General features: G+C 34.9%; 1 protein-coding gene across 2 annotated transcripts; it reads right to left on the bottom strand.

The window, feature by feature from the left end:
* Positions 1-265: 265 nt before the first annotated feature.
* On the bottom strand, positions 266-22622 carry LOC117322319. Of its 2 annotated transcripts, none has more exons than XM_033877182.1 (4): positions 22586-22622; positions 17709-17914; positions 3853-3984; positions 266-1081 (listed from the first exon to the last, which is right to left on the bottom strand). In XM_033877182.1, the coding sequence occupies exons 1-4, from the start codon at positions 22599-22601 to the stop codon at positions 929-931; spliced, it is 507 nt and encodes a 168-aa protein (XP_033733073.1). In that variant the 5' UTR covers positions 22602-22622; the 3' UTR covers positions 266-928. The 2 variants fall into 2 exon arrangements, with proteins under 2 accessions (XP_033733073.1, XP_033733066.1); XM_033877175.1 differs by lacking the exon at positions 22586-22622 and adding an exon at positions 22084-22381.
* Positions 22623-25280: the final 2658 nt, after the last annotated feature.

The following is a 25280-nucleotide window of genomic DNA, read 5'->3' as shown; positions in this document are numbered from 1 at the left end:
TCTCATGTATTTATACTTCTCATATATTTATACTTCTGGTGTATTTATACTTCTCATGTATTTATACTTCTCGTGTATTTATACTTCTCATGTATTTATACTTCTCATGTATTTATACTTCTGGTGTATTTATACTTCTGGTGTATTTATACTTCTCATGTATTTATACTTCTCATGTATTTATACCTCTCGTGTATTTATGCTTCTCGTGTTTTTCTTGGTTGTCGTTGAAACATTATGTCACTGGCGACTACGGATTCGATTGATGATTTTACATCACTCGTAACTTTATTCGCATGTTATATCATATGATTACATTGTCATGTTGGCTCTCTGTATCTTGTAAATGTAAGGTATTGTCTGAAATTGACATAGTTCTGGTTACTTAATAGTCAGTCACACCACCACAGACAGAGTATCTGAATAACATATAATCACGGACAGATTATCTGAATAACAACTAATCACGGACAGGTTATCTAAATAACACATAATCACGGAAAGATTATCTGAAAACATATAATCATGGACAGATTATCTGAAAACATATAATCACGGACAGATTATCTGAATAACACATAATCACGGACAGATTATCTGAATAACATATAATCACGGACAGATTATCTGAATAACACGTAATCACGGACAGATTATCTGAGTAACACATAATCACAGACAGATTATCTGAATAACACATAATCACGGACAGATTATCTGAATAACACATAATCACAGACAGATTATCTGAATAACATATAATCGCGGACAGATTATCTTAATTATGAAATGTAGAATAAAAATATACACGCCATTATATACGTGTGGTTGACTAGCACCCACATTATGGACAGTGTTACATGTCTTTGTGACAGGTTGACTAGCGCCCACATTATATGATTACTTGTCTTTGTGACGTATATCACACCTATATTATCACAGAGTACAACACAATAATGTAGATAAAGACGGCAATTATGGTGCAGGCGCCGAACCCAATGGCTACATTGGAGAGTTGTCTGGCAGAGTTAGCGTTAGCATGGGCCATCGCCATGTCCCCTCGGTTGTAAGCGGACTTCGACTGAAACAACAACATTGAGCATTATATATCCCACATGAGCATTATTTTAAAAGGACGTCATTTCGAAGGATCAGTAAAGTCACTTTGTGTTGAAGAAAAAAACAGTTGGTAGAACATGTTGCCCAGAATGGTCTGAGCAACACATAAGCATCTCAATCAACGGCAATGTCCTGATTTTTCCCTTGTCTACATCAACCACACTATCTGGACTAATGCTAATTCTCTGGACTATCCATATCTCAGATCATCAACGACATTGTCCGTACTAATGCGAATTCTCTGCACTTTCCATATCCCAGATCGTATACCACATTTTCTGGACTAATGCGAATTCTTAAGACTATCCATATCTCCGATCAGTTGTGCTGTCTTCAGTGCCCATATCCCATTTTCGATTAAAGCGAGCTTATGGATTACCCATATCCTACTTTCTACATAACCCACACTGTCTGGGGTAAAGCGAGCTTTCTTAAATACGTATATCCTACTTTCTCATAAACCACACTCTCTGGAGTAACGCGAGTTTTCTGGACTACCAATATTCCCATTTCTACATAGCCAATACTGTCAGAAGTAAAGCTAGCTTCTATCCATATCCTACTTTCTACATAAACAATAACACCTGTCTGGAGTATCAAGATCTATCTGGAATAACTAGAGCTGTATTGAGTGCCCATATCTCACTTTCATTGTCTGGAGTAACGCGAGCTTTCTAGATTACCAATATAACACTTTCTATATACCCCACACTGTCTGGGGTAAAACGAGCGTTCTGTACTGCACATATACCACTTTATACATAAACCACATTGTCTGGGGTAAAGCGAGCCTTCTGGAATACCCATATACCACTTTATACATAACCCACACTGTCTTGGGTAAAGCGAGCTTTCTAGACTACCCATATACCGCTTTCTACATAAACCACACTGTCTGGGGTAAAGCGAGCTTTCTAGACTACCCATATACCACTTTCTACATAAACCACACTGTCTGGGATAAACCGAGCCTTCTAGACTACCAATATAACACTTTATACATAACCCACACTGTCTGGGGTAAAGCGAGCCTTCTAGTTTACCCATATACCACTTTATACATAACCCACACTGTCTGGGGTAAAGCGAGCCTTCTACTTTACCCATATACCACTTTCTACATAAACCACACTGTCTGGGGTAAAGCGAGCCTTCTAGACTACCCATATACCACTTTCCACATAAACCACACTGTCTGGGGTAAAACGATCGTTCTGTACTGCACATATACCACTTTATACATAACCCACACTGTCTGGGGTAAAACGAGCGTTCTGTACTGCACATATACCACTTTATACATAACTCACACTGTCTGGGGTAAAGCGAGCGTTCTGTACTGCACATATACCACTTTATACATAAACCACATTGTCTGGGGTAAAGCGAGCCTTCTGGACTACCCATATACCACTTTATACATAACCCACACTGTCTTGGGTAAAGCGAGCTTTCTAGACTACCCATATACCGCTTTCTACATAAACCACACTGTCTGGGGTAAAGCGAGCTTTCTAGACTACCCATATACCACTTTCTACATAAACCACACTGTCTGGGATAAACCGAGCCTTCTAGACTACCAATATAACACTTTATACATAACCCACACTGTCTGGGGTAAAGCGAGCCTTCTAGTTTACCCATATACCACTTTATACATAACCCACACTGTCTGGGGTAAAGCGAGCCTCCTAGTTTACCCATATACCACTTTCTACATAAACCACACTGTCTAGGGGTAAAGCGAGCCTTCTAGACTACCCATATACCACTTTCTACATAAACCACACTGTCTGGGGTAAAGCGAGCCTTCTTGACTTCCCATTTACCACTTTCTACATAAACCACACTGTCTGGGGTAAACCGAGCCTTCTAGACTACCCATATACCACTTTCTACATAACCCACACTGTCTGGGATAAACCAAGCCTTCTAGACTACCCATATACCACTTTCTACATAAACCACATTGTCTGGGGTAAAGCAAGCCTTCTAGTTTACCCATATACCACTTTCTACATAAACCACAGTCTGGGGTAAAGCGAGCCTTCAGGACTTCCCATATACCACTTTCTACATAAACCACACTGTCTGAAGTAGCGAGAACTATCTGGACTACCCATATCACATTTTTCTACATAAACAACACGGTTTAGAGTAACGAGAACTGTCGAATACCCGTGTGCTCTTATATGTCATTAAACCAATACAATAACAGCATTTATTTTTTCACCTGAAAAAACTGGGAACCCCCATCTTGAATCCATTCTTTTTGTACTAGGAATGTATATTTTTTGTACCTTCAAAATCTCCAGACCTTACTCTTTATTCTCGTGTATAGAACTTAGGAAAACAGCTACAAACCTTAGAAACACATTTTCTTCATGGACTTGGTTCAGGAGAAACACCAGCTGATAGCCTGATTTAGTTGTGTGAGACCTTCTACAAAAGCTTTGTTTTGACTTTGAGTTATCCCTCTTTCTGATCATGACCTAGTAAATCAATATCTCCCAGAGTGCATTGCGTTTCCCTTCATGTTCGTCCTACGAAGGGAATCACAATGCATTCTGGGAGAGATTGCTTTAAATAACTCTTTGATCATTGTCAATTTTGGATGACATTGTTAATCTACATAGCGATTTTCACTGTTAGAGTAAGTAGATATTTATGGACGACCTATACACATCCAACTTTATACAGATCACTTTGGACTATCAGTATTTCACTTACTTCCATAGCTTTCCATATTGCGAACATCCCGATCGGCCAGAAGCAGAAAAACGTCGCAATTATAGCTCTGACCATGTTATCCTCCGGAGCTGGTGCCATGACGACAGGCTGGATACCCCCCGCTTGTGTAACCTTAAAAAACGAAAAACATTCCAAGATTTATTGGGTGGCATCAATTAATGTGTTGGCATATTTTACCGTAACAAACTAGTATCGCCTTTAAATACGAATTTAGAGAAAGACTATGTCCCGATTGATTAATAATCTCGTTTGGACTCGTAAGAGGGGCCAAACGTGTGGAAATCAATAAGGAACGTTATTAGTATCAGAATGGTTTTTAAAATTGATTATTGATATTGTAGTATTTAAACTTCATCATATCTCATATATGTTTATCTTCGTTTGATTTCCTTCAAATCTGCTCAGTTACGTCCACAATTCATAGGTTAAAGTATGCAATAAACATCTAAAATAAAACGTGAACCAACCCTGCGCGCACCGACCTAAATCCCCGTATGATAAACAGAATAGCATGACTTTGTTTATCAACTGTGGAAGTTTCAATTCATCGTGGCTTTTCACGTTAACATATCTTAAAGTTTTGCCAAGCAGACCTTGACTCTGTAAGTGGTAGATAAAATTGTGATTTTACCGACTTCCTCTTTGCCTTCGCGGCAGCAGCCAGTATGTCTGATCGACTATGGGCTTCTGATGCATTGCTTTGATCGTCAGTCCTTCATTCTTCAAATCAAACCAGTTTGCGCACTTTGGGCATGCTTGCATGACATATTTTACGCAGTTCATTTTAATATAGAGAGTGGGGCACCGCATCAGAGATTCGCCGTAATAAATGGGTAGTTTCCTGAGTTTATTTGTAATTCTGATGAACTACGGAATTGATTCTCTCGTTTTATCATGGTATACTATCATATCTTCTAACATGTATTTGCTTGTCATAATATATATGTTACGAAAACAGAGGGGCTTTAATAGTGTGTGTCTATTCACATTTGGACGGCCACGATATAAGTCCCTTATTATGACATTATTCCATGTGTATGAATACATGTTAATTACGCGCAACACACACTTTAATGTTTGAATAATCGAAATTTCGAGTTAGCATTTGAGGCCTTCTTCGTATTCCTTATTCTAGTTCCTAGTTGACATATTATTTAAAAATGGAGATGTATTAGCAAGTATCAACTGTCTCCATGTCTCTATGCTGTAGATGATTAATGTAAGGCTATGTTTTCTTTTTCTTTTTTTTCTAATTCAAGCTACACTTTCAGTTCCAAAATAATCGCAGCGCGACGGGTTTACAGCGAATTAAAATTTGTTCCGCGTGAAATAAAACAAATATCAATAATAGTAAAAATATTAATATATTGATTGATGTTACCAATCTGCACGGCTATTCTAGTTGTTAAACCCAAATTTTGAACTGTCGGTAAGGGGACTTTCATAAAGCTAACCGAAGGTGTTTATATCGAGAGACAATGGATATCACGGTGGCTGGGAACGGACATGATATGATAAAGGTATTGTATCCAAAAATAAATAAATCACCCTTATAGATGAAATAAGTTACACAAAAAAGGGCCAAATAATGAATAAAAACTGCATCATACAGCCAGCTCGTCTAGTAATCGTCAGTGATGTTAGGGACATCATACTGCCAGTTTTTCCTTATAGGACTCGTCAGTGATGTTTGGGAGACCATACAGCCAGTTTGTCCTTAGGAAACTCGTCAGGTGTGTACTAACCTCTTGTTCAATACAGTATTGTATAAAACAGGTGTGTACTAACCTCTTGTTCAATACAGTATTGTATAAAACAGGTGTGTACTAACCTCTTGTTCAATACAGTATTGTATAAAACAGGTGTGTACTAACCCTTGTTTAATACAGTATTGTATAAAACAGTTGTGTACTAACCCTTGTTTAATACAGTATTGTATAAAACAGGTGTGTACTAACCTCTTGTTCAATACAGTATTGTATAAAACAGGTGTATACTAACCCTTGTTTAATACAGTATTAGATAAAGCAGGAGTGTACTAACCTCTTGTTCAATACAGTATTGTATAAAACAGGTGTGTACTAACCTCTTGTTCAATAAAGTATTGTATAAAACAGTTGTGTACTAACCCTTGTTTAATACAGTATTGTATAAAACAGGTGTGTACTAACCTCTTGTTCAATACAGTATTGTATAAAACAGGTGTATACTAACCCTTGTTTAATACAGTATTAGATAAAGCAGGAGTGTACTAACCTCTTGTTCAATACAGTATTGTATAAAACAGGTGTGTACTAACCTCTTGTTCAATAAAGTATTGTATAAGACAGTTGTGTACTAACCCTTGTTTAATACAGTATTGTATAAAACAGGTGTGTACTAACCTCTTGTTCAATAAAGTATTGTATAAAACAGTTGTGTACTAACCCTTGTTTAATACAGTATTGTATAAAACAGGTGTGTACTAACCTCTTGTTCAATACAGTATTGTATAAAACAGTTGTGTACTAACCTCTTGTTCAATACAGTATTGTATAAAACAGGTGTGTACTAACCCTTGTTTAATACAGTATTGTTTAAAACAGGTGTGTACTAACCTCTTGTTCAATACAGTATTGTATAAAACAGGTGTATACTTACCCTTGTTTAATACAGTATTAGATAAAGCAGGTGAGTACTAACCCTTGTTCAATACAATATTGTATAAAACAGTTGTGTACTAACCCTTGTTTAATACAGTATAAGATAAAGCAGGTGAGTACTAACCCTTGTTCAATACAATAATACATAAAGCAGGTGTGTACTAACCCTTGTTTAATACAGTATTAGATAAAGCAGGTGAGTACTAACCCTTGTTCAATACAATAATACATAAAACAGGTGTGTACTAACCTCTTGTTTAATACAATATTGTATAAAACAGGTGTGTAATAACCTCTTGTTCAATACAGTATTGTATAAAACAGGTGTGTACTAACCCTTGTTCAATACAGTATTAGGTAAAGCAGGTGTGTACTAACCCTTGTTTAATACAATATTGTATAAAACAGGTGTGTAGTAACCCTTGTTTAATACAATATTGTATAAAACAGGTGTGTACTAACCCTTGTTTAATACAATATTGTATAAAACAGGTGTGTACTAACCCTTGTTTAATACAATATTGTATAAAACAGGTGTGTACTAACCCTTGTTTACTACAATATTGTATAAAACAGGAGTGTACTAACCCTTGTTCAATACAGTATTGTATCAAACAGTTGTGTACTAACCCTTGTTTAATACAGTATTGGATAAAACAGTTGTGTACTAACCCTTGTTTAATACAGTATTGGATAAAACAGGTGTTGTACTAACCCTTTTTCAATACAGAATTGGATAAAGCAGGTGGAATGCTTACCCTTGTTCAATACAATATTGGATAAAACAGTTGTGTACTAACCTCTTGTTCAATACAGTATTGTATAAAACAGTAAGTAAAGCAAAGTGTTTCATTTCATTAAAACAATTTATTGTACAACGACATATGATTTGATTGTATATCAGGCTAGGCTGGTATAAACATTCTCCAATTAAAAACAGATGGGTTAAAATCTACTTTTTAGTAATGATATATATGCGTTCATATATGTATTGGTCAGCAGTTACTGGTTAAAGGGAGATAATAACTTCTATGCTATTTTTAACATATCCAAAAGCAGATATTATCATTTTTTATTGTATTCCAAAGAAATATTAGCTGTTGTTTGGGTATTGGACTGGCTTGTACAAAGTTTGTACATTGGATCATCTTAAGAAAATCATTTGCGTGTATTCTCGACAGAAACGCCATTTTTCTGTTAGGCTTGTTGTGCCTTAAACATTGTCATCAATTAAAAACACATTGAAAACATTAAACAGAATATTGTATTCATACATTCTATAACGTTGTTGGCTGTTATACTGTGACATTGCTGGTATTGTATATATAGTGTGACATTGTTGGTATTGTATATATAGTGTGACATTGTTGGTATTGTATATATATTGTGATATTGTTGGTATTGTATATATATATTGTGATATTGTTGGTATTGTATATATAGTGTGACATTGTTGGTATTGTATATATAGTGTGACATTGTTGGTATTGTATATATACAGTGACATTGTTGGTATTGTATATAAACTGTGACATTGTCGGTATTGTATATATATTGTGATATTGTTGGTATCGTATATATAGTGTGACATTATTGGTATTGTATATAGTGTGACATTGTTGGTATTGTATATAAACTGTGACATTGTTGGTATTGTATATATACTGTGACATTGTTGGTATTGTATATATAGTGTGACATTGTTGGTATTGTATATATACTGTGACATTGTTGGTATTGTATATATATTGTGACATTGTTGGTATTGTATATATATTGTGACATTGTTGGTATTGTATATTAACTGTGACATTCTTGGTATTGTATATATATTGTGATATTGTTGGTATTGTATATATATTGTGACATTGTTGGTATTGTATATATAGTGTGCCATTGTTGGTATTGTATATCTACTGAGACATTGTTGGTATTGTATATATATTGTGACATTGTTGGTATTGTATATTATTGTTACATTGTTGGTATTGTATATATATATATATTGTGACATTGTTGGTATTGTATATATAGATATTGTGACATTGTTGGTATTGTATATACAGTGACATTGTTCGTATTGTATATATTGTGACATTGTTGGTATTGTATATATTGTGACATTGTTAGTATTGTATATACTGTGACATTGTTGGTATTGTATATATTGTGACATTGTTGGTATTGTATATATACAGTGACATTGTTGGTATTGTATATATATATAGTGACATTGTTGGTATTGTATATATATTGTGACATTGTTGGTATTGTATATACTGTGACATTGTTGGTATTGTATATATTGTGACATTGTTGGTATTGTATATATACAGTGATATTGTTGGTATTGTATATATATTGTGACATTGTTGGTATTGTATATATAGTGTGACATTGTTGGTATTGTATATATATTGTGACATTGTTGGTATTGTATATATATAGTGTGACATTGTTGGTATTGTATATATATAGTGTGACATTGTTGGTATTGTATATATTGTGACATTGTTGGTATTGTATATATTGTGACATTGTTGGTATTGTATATATATTGTGACATTGTTGGTATTATATATATTTCATTTCATTTCAACATTTTTTATTGTATAACATTTATACAAATGGGTTAGACAGCAGGCTTGGCCTATATAAGTCTTCCCCAATACAAACAGAACAATAGTAGAATTAAACTAAAACAATTGAAGGTGAAAAAGTATAAGAAATATGTATATAAATTAAGTCAATGGAGATGAAATATATATGGAGATGAAAAAAAAATTGATGAATATATTGATTTTGATGGTCAAAGGGAGGTAATTATAAAAAGAACTAACAATTAGTGGAAAAGGGAGGTAATAAGGTTCTAGTATATCCTTTGTCAAATTATGATCATGTTACAAAGTTATAAAAAGATTTTGTTCTCAGTTAATAGCTATTGCTTAGATACAGGATTGGCACCCAGCCTTAAATCCAGCAGCACTAGATGTTCAGGCATAAAATGTCTTACTCCTCCTTCTGTAGCCATCCATCGTAGTGTGCTAGATTCAGACTGAATGCCCCTGCATCCAAGCAAGGCTTTCATATGTTAGATATAACAAACTGTATAGTTATACATTTGAATAAAAAGATTCTAGTTGAATATACTAGTTTTGAATTAAGTAAATCAGATATTCAGGGACCAGCTGACTTTTGAAGCAGGTCGCAGGTTCACCACATTCTTATATCAAGAATATGAACAATATAGAATATATGTAAATACAGGTAAAATAATAATCAAAAACTAATTGAGTGAGTCTGGGTCTAGAAAATAACATTTGAGTAAGTATGGTTAATTTTGAGTTTAAGCAAATCTCTTACTATCTTTAATGTATTTTTGAACGGCATTCAGAATGTTGATATTAATTTCATCAGACAACAAGTAATTTCCATGTGTTAATATTATAGTGGTTAGATGATGCTGGTTATTGATATTTTGTTTCAACTCTTGCCTTTGCTGTTCATATAAGCAGCATTCAAAAAAGTAATGGTATGAAGTTTCATCCCCTTGATTACATCTGCACAATGGTGAATCTATGAGATGATCATTAAAAGGGTCAAAATTTAAATTACTTGCATTGTTTCTAAGTTGACATAATATAATATTTTCTTTTCTATTACCTTTATTTTTAAAAATGTCCGTTGTACGGATTAGACCCTGGTCTAAATTGACGGGAGTGATAAGTTTCTTAAAAATACCTAGGGATGGTGAATTTAGAATTTTAGTGTCAATGGAATTAAATTCACGTAGCATAGTTGGGGAAAAGCTGTTATAATAATTTTCTGATCTACATAGTGGCTGATTGAATAATCGTTGCCTACGGAGATGATGTACTGTGTCTTCATTGTCATTTAAGTATTGAGTGACTATATCAATTAGGTATTGGGGTGCATTATTATGTAAGATATGGTACATTAGTATAAGTTTATGTTTTTTTCGACGACTTTCTAAAGTTTCCAATCCAAGTTCTCTGTATAATATATTATGTGGAGTTCCTTTCCTAAGTCCAGTGATAATACGGGTAGCTTCTAGCTATATTGATTCTATCAATTGTTTACATGTATTATTGCAATCATCCCAAACTACAGATGAATATTCTAGTATTGGTCTTATAAATGCTACATACATACTTATTAATGTTTCTCTATTTAATTTGTATTTTAAACTTTTTAGAATGTTCAATCGTTTGTAGGATTTTTCAAAGATATTTTGTATATGCTCAGACCAAGAACCATCTGAATTAAATGTTAGACCTAATTGCTTATGAGTATGTGAGTTATCTATTGGTGTGTCCAGGAAAAATAACTGGGGAATAATTTGTGGTTTTTTTCCTGGAGAAAAGAATAGACTTTGTTTTAATAGGGTTGAATTTGACATCCCATTTATTGGCCCAAAAACTAATATTTTCTAGATCTGTGTTCAGGGTACCAGCTATCTCTGCTTGGTTATCATCAATTACAGCATATAGGGATGTATCATCAGCGAAAAGTTTTTACTTGATTTGTTAAGGCATCTGGTAGGTCATTAATGTATAGAAGAAAAAGAAAAGGCCCCAGTACAGACCATTGGGGAACCCCAGCATCGACATTTTTGAATGAAGAAAAGTGACCTTCTGTTATAACTCTTTGTTTTCAATTAGTTAGATAGGTATTGTATATATATTGTGACATTGTTGGTATTGTATATATAGTGTGACATTGTTGGTATTGTATATATATAGTGTGACATTGTTGGTATTGTATATAGTGTGACATTGTTGGTATTGTATATATATAGTGACATTGTTGGTATTGTATATATATTGTGACATTGCTGGTATTGTATATATATTGTGACATTGTTGGTATTGTATATATATTGTGACATTGTTGGTATTGTATATAAATATATAGTGTGACATTGTTGGTATTGTATATATACTGTGACATTGTTGGTATTTTATATATACAGTGACATTGTTGGTATTGTATATATATTGTGACATTGTTAGTATTGTATATATATTGTGACATTGTTGGTATTGTATATATATACTGTGACATTGTTGGTATTGTATATATATTGTGACATTGTTGGTATTGTATATATATTGTGACATTGTTGGTATTGTATATATTGTGACATTGTTGGTATTGTATATATATGTAGTGTGACATTGTTGGTATTGTATATATACAGTGACATTGTTGGTATTGTATATATAGTGTGACATTGTTGGTATTGTATATATATTGTGACATTGTTGGTATTGTATATATACTGTGACATTGTTGGTATTGTATATATATTGTGACATTGTTGGTATTGTATATATATTGTGACATTGTTGGTATTGTATATATATTGTGACACTGTTGGTATTGTATATATACTGTGACATTGTTGGTATTGTATATATATTGTGACATTGTTGGTATTGTATATATATTGTGACATTGTTGGTATTGTATATATATTGTGACATTGTTGGTATTGTATATATATTGTGACATTGTTGGTATTGTATATATATTGTGATATTGTTGGTATTGTATATATACTGTGACATTGTTGGTATTGTATATATACTGTGACATTGTTGGTATTGTATATATATTGTGACATTGTTGGTATTGTATATATATTGTGACATTGTTGGTATTGTATATATATATAGTGACATTGTTGGTATTGTATATATACAGTGACATTGTTGGTATTGTATATATATTGTGATATTGTTGGTATTGTATATATTGTGACATTGTTGGTATTGTATATATATTGTGATATTGTTGGTATTGTATATATAGTGTGACATTGTTGGTAGTGTATATATATTGTGACATTGTTGGTATTGTATATATAGTGTGACATTGTTGGTATTGTATATATACTGTGACATTGTTGGTATTGTATATATATATATATATTGTGACATTGTTGGTATTGTGTATATATTGTGACATTGTTGGTATTGTATATATTGTTACATTGTTGGTATTGTATATATACAGTGACATTGTTGGTATTGTATATATATTGTGACATTGTTGGTATTGTATATATATTGTGACATTGTTGGTATTGTATATATATTGTGACATTGTTGGTATTGTATATATACTGTGATATTGTTGGTATTGTATATATATATATATTGTGACATTGTTGGTATTGTATATATAGTGTGACATTGTTGGTATTGTGTATATACAGTGACATTGTTGGTATTGTATATATACTGTGACATTGTTGGTTTTGTATATATAGTGTGACATTGTTGGTATTGTGTATATACAGTGACATTGTTGGTATTGTATATATACTGTGACATTGTTGGTATTGTATATATACTGTGACATTGTTGGTATTGTATATATATTGTGACATTGTTGGTATTGTATATATAGTGTGACATTGTTGGTATTGTATATATATTTTGACATTGTTGGTATTGTATATATATTGTAACATTGTTGGTATTGTATATATACTGTGACATTGTTGGTATTGTATATATATATATATATTGTGACATTGTTGGTATTGTATATATATTGTGACATTGTTGGTATTGTATATATATTGTGACATTGTTGGTATTGTATATATATTTTGACATTGTTGGTATTGTATATATATTGTAACATTGTTGGTATTGTATATATACTGTGACATTGTTGGTATTGTATATATATTGTAACATTGTTGGTATTGTATATATACTGTGACATTGTTGGTATTGTATATATATTGTAACATTGTTGGTATTGTATATATACTGTGACATTGTTGGTATTGTATATCTACTGTGACATTGTTGGTATTGTATATATACTGTGACATTGTTGGTATTGTATATATAGTGTGACATTGTTGGTATTATATATATAGTGTGAGATTGTTGGTATTGTATATATAGTGTGACATTGTTGGTATTGTATATATAGATATTGTGACATTGTTGGTATTGTATATATACTGTGACATTGTTGGTATTGTATATCTACTGTGACATTGTTGGTATTGTATATATTGTGACATTGTTGGTATTGTATATATATTGTGACATTGTTGGTATTGTATATATATTGTGACATTGTTGGTATTGTATATATATTGTGACATTGTTGGTATTGTATATATATTGTGACATTGTTGGTATTGTATATATACAGTGACATTGTTGGTAGTGTATATCTACTGTGACATTGTTGGTATTGTATATATTGTGACATTGTTGGTATTGTATATATATTGTGACATTGTTGGTATTGTATATATATTGTGACATTGTTGGTATTGTATATATATTGTGACATTGTTGGTATTGTATATATACAGTGACATTGTTGGTAGTGTATATATATTGTGACATTGTTGGTATTATATATATAGTGTGACATTGTTGGTATTGTATATATAGTGTGACATTGTTGGTATTGTATATATACTGTGACATTGTTGGTATTGTATATATATTGTGACATTGTTGGTGTTGTATATATAGAGTGACATTGTTGGTATTGTATATATACTGTGACAATGTTGGTATTGTATATATATACTGTGACATTGTTGGTATTGTATATATAGTGTGACATTGTTGGTATTGTATATATACTGTGACATTGTTGGTAGTGTATATATATTGTGACATTGTTGGTATTGTATATATAGTGTGACATTGTTGGTATTGTATATATACTGTGACATTGTTGGTATTATATATATAGTGTGACATTGTTGGTATTGTATATGTAGTGTGACATTGTTGGTATTGTATATATACTGTGACATTGTTGGTATTGTATATATATTGTGACATTGTTGGTGTTGTATATATAGAGTGACATTGTTGGTATTGTATATATACTGTGACAATGTTGGTATTGTATATACACTGTGACATTGTTGGTATTGTATATATACTGTGACATTGTTGGTATTGTATATATAGTGTGACATTGTTGGTATTGTATATATACTGTGACATTGTTGGTATTGTATATATATATATATATATTGTGACATTGTTGGTATTGTGTATATATTGTTACATTGTTGGTATTGTATATATATATTGTGACATTGTTGATATTGTATATATACTGTGACATTGTTGGTATTGTATATATAGTGTGACATTGTGGGTATTGTATATATACTGTGACATTGTTGGTATTGTGTATATATATATATATATTGTGACATTGTTGGTATTGTGTATATATTGTGACATTGTTGGTATTGTATATATAGTGTGACATTGTTGGTATTGTATATATATTATGACATTGTTGGTATTGTATATATATTGTAACATTGTTGGTATTGTATATATACTGTGACATTGTTGGTATTGTATATATATATATATATTGTGACATTGTTGGTATTGTATATATATTGTGACATTGTTGGTATTGTATATATATTGTGACATTGTTGGTATTGTATATATATTTTGACATTGTTGGTATTGTATATATATTGTAACATTGTTGGTATTGTATATATACTGTGACATTGTTGGTATTGTATATATATTGTAACATTGTTGGTATTGTATATATACTGTGACATTGTTGGTATTGTATATATATTGTAACATTGTTGGTATTATATATATACTGTGACATTGTTGGTATTGTATATCTACTGTGACATTGTTGGTATTGTATATATACTGTGACATTGTTGGTATTGTATATATAGTGTGACATTGTTGGTATTATATATATACTGTGACATTGTTGGTATTGTATATATAGTGTGACATTGTTGGTATTGTATATATAGATATTGTGACATTGTTGGTATTGTATATATACTGTGACATTGTTGGTATTGTATATCTACTGTGACATTGTTGGTATTGTATATATTGTGACATTGTTGGTATTGTATATATATTGTGACATTGTTGGTATTGTATATATATTGTGACATTGTTGGTATTGTATATATATTGTGACATTGTTGGTATTGTATATATATTGTGACATTGTTGGTATTGTATATATACAGTGACATTGTTGGTAGTGTATATCTACTGTGACATTGTTGGTATTGTATATATTGTGACATTGTTGGTATTGTATATATATTGTGACATTGTTGGTATTGTATATATATTGTGACATTGTTGGTATTGTATATATATTGTGACATTGTTGGTATTGTATATATACAGTGACATTGTTGGTAGTGTATATATATTGTGACATTGTTGGTATTATATATATAGTGTGACATTGTTGGTATTGTATATATAGTGTGACATTGTTGGTATTGTATATATACTGTGACATTGTTGGTATTGTATATATATTGTGACATTGTTGGTGTTGTATATATAGAGTGACATTGTTGGTATTGTATATATACTGTGACAATGTTGGTATTGTATATATATACTGTGACATTGTTGGTATTGTATATATACAGTGACATTGTTGGTAGTGTATATATATTGTGACATTGTTGGTATTGTATATATACTGTGACATTGTTGGTAGTGTATATATATTGTGACATTGTTGGTATTGTATATATAGTGTGACATTGTTGGTATTGTATATATACTGTGACATTGTTGGTATTATATATATAGTGTGACATTGTTGGTATTGTATATATAGTGTGACATTGTTGGTATTGTATATATACTGTGACATTGTTGGTATTGTATATATATTGTGACATTGTTGGTGTTGTATATATAGAGTGACATTGTTGGTATTGTATATATACTGTGACAATGTTGGTATTGTATATATATAGTGTGACATTGTTGGTATTGTATATATACTGTGACATTGTTGGTAGTGTATATATACTGTGACATTGTTGGTATTGTATATATATTGTGACATTGTTGGTATTGTATATATACTGTGACATTGTTGGTATTGTATATATACTGTGACAATGTTGGTATTGTATATATATAGTGTGACATTGTTGGTATTGTATATATTGTGACATTGTTGGTATTGTATATATATTGTGACATTGTTGGTAATGTATATATACAGTGACATTGTTGGTATTGTATATATATTGTGACATTGTTGGTATTGTATATATACTGTGACATTGTTGGTAGTGTATATATACTGTGACATTGTTGGTATTGTATATACACTGTGACATTGTTGGTATTGTATATATACTGTGACATTGTTGGTATTGTATATATACTGTGACATTGTTGGTATTGTATATATACTGTGACATTGTTGGTATTGTATATATATATATATATATTGTGACATTGTTGGTATTGTGTATATATTGTTACATTGTTGGTATTGTATATATATATTGTGACATTGTTGGTATTGTATATATACTGTGACATTGTTGGTATTGTATATATAGTGTGACATTGTGGGTATTGTATATATACTGTGACATTGTTGGTATTGTGTATATATATATATATATTGTGACATGTTGGTATTGTGTATATATTGTGACATTGTTGGTATTGTATATATATATATATATTGTGACATTGTTGGTATTGTGTATATATTGTGACATTGTTGGTATTGTATATATATTGTGACATTGTTGGTATTGTATATATACTGTGACATTGTTGGTATTGTATATATATATATATATATATATATATATATTGTGACATTGTTGGTATTGTGTATATATTATGACATTGTTGGTATTGTATATATATTGTGACATTGTTGGTATTGTATATATACTGTGACATTGTTGGTATTGTATATATACTGTGACATTGTTGGTATTGTATATATACTGTGACATTGTTGGTATTGTATATATATATATATTGTGACATTGTTGGTATTGTGTATATATTGTGACATTGTTGGTTTTGTATATATACAGTGACATTGTTGGTATTGTTTATATATTGTAACAATGTTGGTATTGTATATATACAGTGACATTGTTGGTATTGTATATATAGTGTGACATTGTTGGTATTGTTTATATATTGTAACAATGTTGGTATTGTATATATATATATACTGTGACATTGTTGGTATTGTATATATACAGTGACATTGTTGGTATTGTATATATACTGTGACATTGTTAGTATTGTATATATATTGTAACAATGTAAGTATTGTATATATATTGTATTTACATTTTGCATTTTATTTACGTACTATGACATTGTTGCAAACCGTCTGCTGATTGTACTGGGGCTGGATCCACGGTTGGTTTCCCATAGGGGATTGTCCATAGCCTGGGGGTTGTCCATAGCCTGGGGGTTGTCCATAGCCTGGGGGTTGTCCATAGCCCGGAGCAGGTGCGTAACCTGCATTACCACTTTGGGCATGCCCTTGGTTGGTATACGGAGGTGGAGCGATACCTATAATAAAAAGGCCACTGTATTGAATGTATGTGTATACCCCAGCCCGTACTCCTATATAGCTAGGTGTCACTGTGTAATGGTATACCCCAGCCCCTACTCCTATATAGCCTGGTGTCACTGTGTAATGGTATACCCCAGCCCCTACTGCTATATAGCTAGGTGTCACTGTGTAATGGTATACCCCAATCCCTACTCCTATATAGCTAGGTGTCACTGTGTAATGGTATACCCAAGCCCCTAATCCTATAAAGCCTGATGTCACTGTGTAATGCATACCCAAGCCCCTACTCCTATATAGCCTGGTGTCACTGTGTAATGGTATACCCCAGCCCCTACTCCTATATAGCCTGGTGTCACTGTGTAATGGTATACCCCATCCCCTAATCCTATATAGCCTGGTGTCACTGTGTTATGGTATACCCCATCCCCTACTCCTTTATAGCCTGGTGTCACTGTGTAATGGTATACCCCAGCTCCTATTCCTATATAGCCTGGTGTCACTGTGTAATGGTATACCCCATCCCCTAATCCTATATAGCCTGGTGTCACTGTGTAATGGTATACCCCAGTCCCTACTCCTATATAGCTAGGTGTCACTGTGTAATGGTATACCCCATCCCCTACTCCTATATAGCCTGGTGTCACTGTGTAATGGTATACCCCAGCCCCTACTCCTATATAGTCTGGTGTCACTGTGTAATGGTATACCCCAGCCCCTATTCCTATATAGCCTGGTGTCACTGTGTAATGGTATACCCCAGCCCCTACTCCTATATAGCCTGGTGTCACTGTGTAATGGTATACCCCAGCCCCTACTCCTATATAGCTAGGTGTCACTGTGTAATGGTATACCCCATCCCCTATTCCTATATAGCCTGGTGTCACTGTGTAATGGTATACCCCAGCCCCTAATCCTATAAAGCCTGATGTCACTGTGTAATGGTATACCCCAGCCCCTACTCCTATATAGCTAGGTGTCACTGTGTAATGGTATACCCCATCCCCTATTCCTATATAGCCTGGTGTCACTGTGTTATGGTATACCCCATCCCCTATTCCTATATAGCCTGGTGTCACTGTGTTATGGTATACCCCAGCCCCTACTCCTATATAGCCTGGTGTCACTGTGTAATGGTATACCCCAGCCCCTACTCCTATATAGCCTGGTGTCACTGTGTAATGGTATACCCCATCCCCTATTCCTATATAGCCTGGTGTCACTGTGTAATGGTATACCCCAGCCCCTACTCATATAAAGCCTGGTGTCACTGTGTAATGGTATACCCCATCCCCTATTCCTATATAGCTAGGTGTCACTGTGTAATGGTATACCCCAGCCCCTACTCCTATATAGCCTGGTGTCACTGTGTAATGGTATACCCCAGCCCCTATTCCTATATAGCCTGGTGTCACTGTGTAATGGTATACCCCAGCCCCTACTCCTATATAGCCTGGTGTCACTGTGTAATGGTATACCCCAGCCCCTACTCCTATATAGTCTGGTGTCACTGTGTAATGGTATACCCCAGCCCCTACTCCTATATAGCTAGGTGTCACTGTGTAATGGTATACCCCAGCCCCTACTCCTATATAGCTAGGTGTCACTGTGTAATGGTATACCCCAGCCCCTACTCCTATATAACCTGGTGTCACTGTGTAATGGTATACCCCATCCCCTATTCCTATATAGCCTGGTGTCACTGTGTAATGGTATACCCCAGCCCCTACTCCTATATAGCCTGGTGTCACTGTGTAATGGTATACCCCATCCCCTATTCCTATATAGCTAGGTGTCACTGTGTAATGGTATACCCCATCCCCTATTCCTATATAGCCTGGTGTCACTGTGTAATGGTATACCCAAGCCCCTAATCCTATAAAGCCTGATGTCACTGTGTAATGGTATACCCCAGCCCCTACTCCTATATAGCTAGGTGTCACTGTGTAATGGTATACCCCATCCCCTATTCCTATATAGCCTGGTGTCACTGTGTAATGGTATACCCCATCCCCTAATCCTATATAGCCTGGTGTCACTGTGTAATGGTATACCCCAGTCCCTACTCCTATAAAGCTAGGTGTCACTGTGTAATGGTATACCCTAGTCCCTACTCCTATATAGCCTGGTGTCACTGTGTAATGGTATACCCCAGCCCCTACTCCTATATAGTCTGGTGTCACTGTGTAATGGTATACCCCAGCCCCTATTCCTATATAGCCTGGTGTCACTGTGTAATGGTATACCCCAGCCCCTACTCCTATATAGCCTGGTGTCACTGTGTAATGGTATACCCCAGCCCCTATTCCTATATAGCCTGGTGTCACTGTGTTATGGTATACCCCATCCCCTATTCCTATATAGCCTGGTGTCACTGTGTAATGGTATACCCCAGCCCCTACTCATATATAGCTAGGTGTCACTGTGTAATGGTATACCCCAGTCCCTACTCCTATATAGCCTGGTGTCACTGTGTAATGGTATACCCGAGCCCCTACTCCTATATAGCCTGGTGTCACTGTGTAATGGTATACCCCAGCCCCTACTCATATATAGCTAGGTGTCACTGTGTAATGGTATACCCCAGTCCCCTACTCCTATATAGCCTGGTGTCACTGTGTAATGGTATACCCCAGCCCCTACTCCTATATAGCCTGGTGTCACTGTGTAATGGTATACCCCATCCCCTATTCCTATATAGATAGGTGTCACTGTGTAATGGTAAACCCCAGCCCCTACTCCTATATAGCCTGGTGTCACTGTGTTATGGTATACCCCAGCCCCTATTCCTATATAGCCTGGTGTCACTGTGTAATGGTATACCCCAGCCCCTACTCCTATATAGCCTGGTTTCACTGTGTAATGGTATACCCCAGCCCCTACTCCTATATAGTCTGGTGTCACTGTGTAATGGTATACCCCAGCCCCTACTCCTATATAGCTAGGTGTCACTGTGTAATGGTATACCCCAGCCCCTACTCCTATATAGCTAGGTGTCACTGTGTAATGGTATACCCCATCCCCTATTCCTATATAGCCTGGTGTCACTGTGTAATGGTATACCCAAGCCCCTAATCCTATAAAGCCTGATGTCACTGTGTAATGGTATACCCCAGCCCCTACTCCTATATAGCTAGGTGTCACTGTGTAATGGTATACCCCATCCCCTATTCCTATATAGCCTGGTGTCACTGTGTTATGGTATACCCCAGCCCCTATTCCTATATAGCCTGGTGTCACTGTGTAATGGTATACCCCAGCCCCTACTCCTATATAACCTGGTGTCACTGTGTAATGGCATACCCCAGCCCCTACTCCTATATAGCCTGGTGTCACTGTGTAATGGTATACCCCAGCCCCTACTCCTATATAGCCTGGTGTCACTATGTAATTGTATACCACATCCCCTATTCCTATATAGATAGGTGTCACAATGTAATGGTATACCCCAGCCCCTACTCATATATAGCTAGGTGTCACTTTGTAATGGTATACCCCAGCCCCTATTCATATATAGCCTGGTGTCACTGTGTAATGGCATACCCCAGCCCCTACTCCTATATAGCCTGGTGTCACTGTGTAATGGTATACCCCAGCCCCTACTCCTATATAGCATGGTGTCACTGTGTAATGGTATACCCCAGCCCCTGCTCCTGCATGGTCTGATGTCACTTTTTAATGGTATATACCCCAGCACCTGCATCTCCCATTTTAAATGGGGAAATGTTGAGCATATGCATAGTGAGGTCGGTATGTCGTCTGGCAACAGTGAATTTGTAACGTACCGCTAGTTGCTAAAAGGAATAATGGAGATAGAATCATAGGGTAAGGCAGTGTGGGCGATACCACCACCCCTTCAACCAGATTTACACAGTAAGAATTTAGCCATACAGTCATGACTTATTCTGCCCTCAACCCGGAAGGCTAAACATATTCTCCAAAGTAAAAGGTGTTTTAGAAGGGAGAGGCCATGTGTGTACATTTCAACAATTGATCGATATGTCTACAACATGGGACTCCACTCAAATGAATAATATGTCCGTATAAATGCCTTGGTGTTGGTGGTAAGTCTACATAATCGTCATAAATCGATAATCTAGCTCAGAATTATGAAATATTATTTTACAAAACACTAGACATGATCATAAAATAACATAAAAGAGCTTACCTGATTTTGCATCCATTGTTGCGTAATTTACCTGGGAAATACTTCACCTCTCGATAAGCCCTATACAAATCACCGATAATAGTTTATCTAAACCTGTCTTTAGTTTGTCACCTGAAACCTAGTGTGCTGGTGCAGTCTGTTATCGAACAAGTATTATCCCTACCAGGAGTTGTCGGTCCTGTTACAACATAACGTCGGATATCCAATAGATCCATTTCTTTCATTTTAGAAAGGAGGACCATTCTTCCTAAGGCTATTGAATCTCAAGAGTGATATACTAAGTATGTCGTCAAAGTAAAGAAAGAAATGGTTCTTTGGTACAAAATCTTCATTTCTACACTTTACCTACGCTTATTAATAAGGTTGATGGTAAGTAAAAACGCTCAGGTGTCCATCACACTAAGTCAAGGTGTATTATCGAACGTCAATATCCCCAGGTAAATAAAATTAAAGCAACAAGGATCTTACGTACTGATGTGTTTAACTGAAATAGAGAACCTACCTGATTTGACGTCCATTACTGTGTATTCTACCCGGAATACTTTATCTCACGCTAATACAGATTACAATACCTATATATGATGTAGATAAAAGATAAATGTGACCAGGCATACAGCTCGTAGGGTATACGTGTGGTTAGCCAACACTATAATAAACTATTTCATCTTGTCCTTAGTAAGTTTGACTGCAAGTGTATTGATGAAAAGACATCTTGTCGCCCTGTCGCAATGATTAACAGGTACCGACTTATGGAATAAGAATGGATATTTACTTGAGCAAAATTGAGAATCTACTAGTAGTATTATTACTGTTGCCATGGGAAATATCGACGCTTTAATAAGTCCGCATGGATTGTCATACAGAATGTCAAACTGTGGAGAGTATAAATTATCAATGATATCAATTAATAGTCGGGGAAACCCTAACAGTCATTCCACTGATAGACTGAATTCTACAACCTCGTATGCGTCATTACGACTGACAACTCTCCCACTACAACCTCGTTATGTATCGGTCATTAACGACTGACAACTCTCCCACTACATCCTCGTTATGTATCGGTCATTAACGACTGACAACTCTCCCACTACACCCTCGTTATGTATCGGTCATTAACGACTGACAACTCTCCCACTACAACCTCGTTATGTATCGGTCATTAACGACTGACAACTCTCCCACTACAACCTCGTTATGTATCGGTCATTAACGACTGACAACTCTCCACTACATCCTCGTTATGTATCGGTCATTAACGACTGACAACTCTCCCACTACATCCTCGTTATGTATCGGTCATTAACGACTGACAACTCTCCCACTACATCCTCGTTATGTATCGGTCATTAACGACTGACAACTCTCCCACTACAACCTCGTTATGTATCGGTCATTAACGACCGACAACTCTCCCACTACATCCTCGTTATGTATCGGTCATTAACGACTGACAACTCTCTCACTACATCCTCGTTATGTATCGGTCATTAACGACTGACAACTCTCCCACTACAACCTCGTTATGTATCGGTCATTAACGACTGACAACTCTCCACTACATCCTCGTTATGTATCGGTCATTAACGACTGACAACACTCCCACTACATCCTCGTTATGTATTGGTCATTAACGACTGACAATTAACTCTCTGAGATATTAGAATACAGATTACAATATTTTAATTTAGATTTAGATTATGATGATGAGCATGATGATGAGATTGTGATGATGATAAGATTATGATGGTGATGATTATGATGGTGAGATTGTGATGATGATGAGATTATGATGAAGAAAGATCTAGTTATATTGACGACGTGAAGATGATATTATGATTATGTAAACCATAGCTATTGGAATTGTTGTGTGTTTGTGTGTGTGTTTCTTATGTATTGATGCATTTAAAATGTCTTCAAAAATAAAAATAAAATTATAATTTTTTTTTTTAATAATAGCTGATTGGCTGAAGAAAGAGTCCTAAGCGGTAACATATGTTTTGTATGTAACAGAGAAAGAGATGGCTACGTCGAGACCTGTGACGCCTAGTAGCAGCTGTGTTCTAATCACCGACCTTCACCATGTGATTGTGTTGTAAGGAGAATAGTCACCACGTGATTTTGTTGTAAGGAGAATAGTCACCACGTGATTTTGTTGTAAGGAGAATAGTTACCGTGTGATTGTGTTGTAAGTAGAATAGTCACCGTGTGATTGTGTTGTAAGGAGAATAGTCACCGTGTGATTGTGTTGTAAGGAGAATAGTCACCGTGTGATTGTGTTGTAAGGAGAATAGTCACCATGTGATTGTGTTGTAAGGAGAATAGTCACCGTGTGATTGTGTTGTAAGGAGAATAGTCACCACGTGATTGTGTTGTAAGGAGAATAGTCACCGTGTGATTGTGTTGTAAGGAGAATAGTCACCGTGTTATTGTGTTGTAAGGAGAATAGTCACATGTGATTGTGTTGTAAGGAGAATAGTCACCACGTGATTGTGTTGTAAGGAGAATAGTCACATGTGATTGTGTTGTAAGGAGAATAGTCACATGTGATTGTGTTGTAAGGAGAATAGTCACCGTGTGATTGTGTTGTAAGGAGAATAGTCACCGTGTTATTGTGTTGTAAGGAGAATAGTCACCACGTGATTGTGTTGTAAGGAGAATAGTCACCACGTGATTGTGTTGTAAGGAGAATAGGTACCACGTGATTGTGTTGTAAGGAGAATAGTCACCACGTGATTGTGTTGTAAGGAGAATAGTCACCACGTGATTGTGTTGTAAGGAGAATAGTCACCACGTGATTGTGTTGTAAGGAGAATAGTCACCGTGTGATTTTGTTGTAAGGAGAATAGTCAACACGTGATTGTGTTGTAAGGAGAATAGTCACCATGTGATTGTGTTGTAAGGAGAATAGTCACTACGTGATTGTGTTGTAAGGAGAATAGTCACCATGTGATTGTGTTGTAAGGAGAATTGTCACCATGTGATTGTGTTGTAAGGAGAACAGTCACCGTGTGATTTTGTTGTAAGGAGAATAGTCACCGTGTGATTTTGTTGTAAGGAGAATAGTCACCATGTGATTGTGTTGTAAGGAGAATAGGGAACAGGACTCCTTGTAGGATATCCAATAGAAGATTAACAGCTCACACGAATAACTGGTAAATCTGAACACAACAACAAGCTCCAAATTAATCAGTAGTAAA

This window comes from Pecten maximus, chromosome 1, assembly GCF_902652985.1.
Source record: "Pecten maximus chromosome 1, xPecMax1.1, whole genome shotgun sequence".
Taxonomy (NCBI): domain Eukaryota; kingdom Metazoa; phylum Mollusca; class Bivalvia; order Pectinida; family Pectinidae; genus Pecten; species Pecten maximus.
This window is presented reverse-complemented; position numbering and strand designations above follow the sequence as displayed.

Bases quoted from the DNA above. Each gene is read 5' to 3' on its own strand.
- LOC117322319 (XM_033877182.1), bottom strand. The intron at 3,985-17,708 runs GTACGTAAATAA...TCGTTTTTTAAG, and splicing joins CGGTTTGCAACAATGTCATA to GTTACACAAGCGGGGGGTAT. The intron at 1,082-3,852 runs GTAAGTGAAATA...TTGTTGTTTCAG, and splicing joins CAATATGGAAAGCTATGGAA to TCGAAGTCCGCTTACAACCG.